This window comes from Lolium rigidum, chromosome 3 (assembly GCF_022539505.1).
Source record: "Lolium rigidum isolate FL_2022 chromosome 3, APGP_CSIRO_Lrig_0.1, whole genome shotgun sequence".
NCBI classification, from domain to species: Eukaryota; Viridiplantae; Streptophyta; class Magnoliopsida; order Poales; family Poaceae; genus Lolium; species Lolium rigidum.
Genome location: NC_061510.1, coordinates 51,632,272 through 51,636,715, shown reverse-complemented (window position 1 = coordinate 51,636,715; position 4,444 = coordinate 51,632,272). Strand labels below are relative to the sequence as shown.

Genomic DNA, 4,444 nt, shown 5'->3' with positions numbered 1-4,444 from the left:
ATTGCTTTCACATGGAACTCGTTTGCAACAAGCTAATACCTACAAAGCCTACCCAGAAATCTCAAAATCGGCCCAGAATATCTTACTATTAGATCGGGTATTCTCGAGTTCGTATCGTGATCTGATCTTTCCAGCCAACACATGCAGGAATGAAGCACTACTAACTTCACGGAGACGGGGAGCAGGACAGCGACCCACGGCCTACCCCCAACACCTATTCAGCTATTCCGATAGGAGCCCGAGAGAGAAGAAGAAAATAGTTTTGTAAGAGATAGGAAAGATCGAGGTCGACGGCCGGAGTAAACTAGTCACATGTTGATAAACGTAGGGAGATCGCGACGAATATGACAGTATGGCCGGCCGCTATTATTCGGCGCGAGTGCTCCGTCCTGGCCAAGAGAATCCACATGGGTTTGAAATTTGTTGCGACGATTTGCTCTGGTCTGGTATTGTTCGTGGCCGCCTGGCGAGCTGTAAACCTGAGTGTTGACGTTGATAACTGAATGAAACCGTGTATCTCAGTATCGGTGATACATGACACATATAAGAAAGTAAACTTGCCAGGAACCCACTTTGAACTGAGTTGCGGAGAGCCAGGAACCCACTTTCCGTTTACAACGCGTAGCTGCGTACCTTACCTACGCGAGCAGGAGGAGAGGAGACCAGAATGGCAAAACTCTAACCGCAAGCTCTTCAATGGCGTCTTCATTTTTCCTGCGTTTGTTTAAGACCGGCCTGTGAATGATAATTAACTCTTGTCAACTTCAGAGAGAGAAAATTTTACACATGATCAAGGGCGCGCCCCCTGTGCGCGACAGGTACGCCCTGTGAACCGAAACACTAACTGAACCTTCATCTGAATCTGCTGAATCTGCTGAATCTGCATATATATACTTGCGCATGTGAGAAGCAGGTTTCATCCAACTTGCTTTCCTTTCACTGATCCGCCAATGCCTAGCTCAAGTGTGCCACAAGGCAAATCAAAGTTCACTGTAATAACTACTGCCGCGTGTTGAATATAATTCCAAGGTTAGCCAGAGTTTTGACACGGTAAGTATAGACGCCCGCATGCAAGGTCTCCTCCATGAGCGACAACGACGACAACGACGACGACGACGACGTGTAACGGCCACACCACGCACGCATACTCTCCACACATGCCAAGCATGTAAAGTTTCTTGCTCTCTTTTCCTTCCCTTTCCAACTTCCTCCACCCAAGCACGGCGCATGCATGTATAGACGAGACACAACGTTAGTTTGCACATCATCGTAGAGGGCAAAGTTTAATATGTGGATTGGGTCCGGTCTTGAAACGTTGGCACTATGCTCACAAGGTAGACCTATAGTCGGCTCCTTAATTAAGAGGGGATGAGATGATCTTTTTGATTCACGAGTTTTGCTTAAAGCCCCTCCCATCAATTGTCCTTAGAACTTTTCAAAGATGGCTAATTAGGCCCTCACCGTCCCACCTTGCGGACCAAACATCAATAAATCCGTTGTGTCTAGAAATCCTGACGACTATGATGCAAATTAATGTGATTATTGTTTCCATTTAAAAATGTGGCATTCTGATTTAGGTTCATTTAACCAATGATTAAACCTGCACTAGTTAAGAAGGGCATTGTTCCATTATACTCCCTTTTCCTAGGTGTATAGGTCTTGCGCGTATCCCTTATAAGTTTTATAGAACGAGAGCCCCCTCATCCACCCGTTCTAATCTCAAATGAGCGCCATGTGTCATTTCCACGGTTAAAATAGCTCCACATCCTCTATTAATTCAAAACAGTTCCAACAAGCACATGTCTACCCTAAATAAAACGGATATCACAAAGGTTGAAGAAAATGATAAATTCGCACATGTACGACCCAAACAGAAAGTTTCATAGCAAAAAGGGAATTTTTGGACATGTGTAAAAACAAATTTATGATTTGAAAAATATCGTTTTTTATTTTAATTTTTGCCTTTTTATCTAGGGCATAACATATACATGAAACTTTGTGGACATGCAAATGACAAAACATCAACAGTGGAAAAAATAGACTTTTCAAAAAATAAAAAGAATTTAGCGTTCATTCGAGGGCATGTGGTACCACGAGAAAAAAAAAGTCGCACTTACTCACCCCTCAGTGGCCGGCGTAGTCTCTCCGTGTGTGCTACAATTTCCAGGATTGTCACCATACTTTTAAAGTTCGGTAACTAAGGTGGACATTTATGCTACAATTTCCCATGTTTATCACCACAATATCTCACTCTGTAAGAGCAAGCACAAAAACAAAGCCGACACCTAGCTACAAGAACATGAGAGATCAACTAAAGCCTTCAAAGAAAAAAATGGTAGTACAATAGGTTGGCTACTACACATATGCTATATTGAATGGTTTTTTTTGTGATCCTACATTGAATAATTGTTTAATGCTTGCATGCTTGCAGATGGACCAGGTACAAAAGCATGCATGCACCTCCTTACCGTTTGTTGGCTGGCTACAAGTTGAGCGGTAGTCCTTAATTTCTGTGCTACATCTGGGCGCTTAGTCTATGCTTGTTTTATTATCTCTCTCTGTTTATCTTTTTTTCAGCTAAGAATTTAGTGACGTGGACATGCTTATAGCTGGCTGAGTAGGATTTATTATACTTGTTTGATGACTAAAGTGGGCGCGTACTTAACAATTTCATAGACAGCTAGCACAATTCGTGCTTTCTTAAGTTTTTGTTCCAAGCAATTTGCTCTTCACGTATTTTAATCAAGATACAATTAAACACCTGAAGATCACATGAACAAACGGTGCTATTTCACGTATGAACCAAACAAGTACAACTTTTTTTCTGTTGCCAATACATTACATTTTAATTCAGCTCACATAGATAACCACATACAAGAGTTGCTTTAATTAATATAATATACTCATATATGAGACCAACTCATGTCATGAGCATGAAAAGAATTCTTGTCTTACACACCAAAGAATTCTCCAACAGATGATGGTGGGTACACTACTTAGGCGATGATAGGTAGCTGGCCGCCGAATCAATTACCCTGACGCAGCCGATTCACGGTCGTAGTATCGTACAGTAACAAGCTCTTAAACATCCACGTACGTACGTACACATGGAAAAGCAGTAGCAATATCTTTCTGTCTTGTTGGCTGAATCAAATTCTTCAGTTGAGGTTCAGCCCGGAGATGACGCTGAGCCACGGCGCGCCACCGTCTCCCATAGCCACAGGCTTGGCCGTCTCCTTTGCCGCCCGAGCCGGTGCCACCAGGTACGGGTCTGCCGCGCCGATCCTGCTCTTCCTCTGCTCGAGGAACCTCTGGAGCGAGGCCTTCCTGGGCATGCCTGAACAAACGCACAGGTTCTGCAGTGCAGGTATACCTCCCAGGAAATGCTGCGTCGGCATGTTCGGGCAGACGAGCTCATCGTCGGAGGCGGCCGGCGCGGCGAAGGAGCCGGCGAGCTGCATCAGTTGGTCGGCCTTGTCGGCAGGGAAATCGTCGAGCACGAAGGTCCTCCCGTCGTAGAAGATGGTCAGCTGCGCTCTCTCGGGCTCCAAGATCCTACTGCAATTAACAAGAAGAATAAGAAGAAGCTCACAACGCCAGGGTGAAAACGAACAAATTCTCAAGAACTCCCGAGTCCCGACAGGCCGACATCCGTGGTTTGAAGACAACGAAAGACAGGGGAAAGCCATCCGTTTCCCAACACGCATGTCAAGGACGGATGGAGTGCGTACCTTTGATGCGAGTTGTCCATGAGAGTGCCGGGCCGCTGGGGGAAGAGCAGGAGCTCCATGGTGTTCTTGATCCTCTCCTCCGGCGTCACATGCTCCGCCTCGACACCGTCGGCGCCCGGCATGAGGCCCATGGTCGCCATGGCCGCTCCCCTGCCGCTCCCCTGGCCCATCATGTACTGGTACTGGTGCAGCAGGCCGCACGCCGCGGCGAACCTGTTGCCCCCGCTGGCGCCCTTAACCCTCGTCTGCTGCTCCGCCGCCATGCTAATGAATTTCCCGGGAACGAAGCGAGATGAGACGAGGTACTATGTGTTTGATTGCTTGTCCGTCGGGCAGGGGAGATGAGGTCGGAGGTTAAGAAGTCTCAGCCCTGTGTTCTTATGGCAATACAGCTGGAGGAGTAGAGAATAGACCTAATTTCTGTTTCCTGGGAAGGGAAAGAGCATGTGAAATAAGCGCGGCGCGGCGACATGGGGCGGGGCGGGGGAGACGATCGGAGAAGAGACCGGTAGCTGCTACACCTGTCTCCCTGCCAGCACCGCACGTCTCTAATTACGTAACTTCGCGCTGTAGTTTCTCCTCGCGCTGTACTTTCTCCGCTCCTCTCCATCCGTGAAGCTCAAGCGTGCATGCGTACGTGTGCTTTTGGCAGTGTTGAAGGTTATCTCTAGAGCAACTCTAGCAGAAACAGTAAACTACGAACAATCTCTTAA

General features: G+C 46.8%; 1 protein-coding gene across 1 annotated transcript; it reads right to left on the bottom strand.

Moving 5' to 3' along the window:
* Nucleotides 1-3,158: 3,158 nt before the first annotated feature.
* LOC124694831 (protein TIFY 11c-like) lies at nucleotides 3,159-3,997 on the bottom strand. The gene is made up of 2 exons (XM_047227766.1): nucleotides 3,732-3,997; nucleotides 3,159-3,555 (listed from the first exon to the last, which is right to left on the bottom strand). The coding sequence occupies exons 1-2, from the start codon at nucleotides 3,992-3,994 to the stop codon at nucleotides 3,159-3,161; spliced, it is 660 nt and encodes a 219-aa protein (XP_047083722.1). The 5' UTR covers nucleotides 3,995-3,997.
* Nucleotides 3,998-4,444: the final 447 nt, after the last annotated feature.

Coding starts and splice junctions, on each gene's coding strand:
- LOC124694831 (XM_047227766.1), bottom strand. CDS start 3,994: ATGGCGGCGGAGCAGCAGACGAGGGTTAAGGGCGCCAGCGGGGGCAAC. Junction 3,556..3,731: donor ATGGACAACTCGCATCAAAG/GTACGCACTCCA, acceptor TAATTGCAGTAG/GATCTTGGAGCCCGAGAGAG.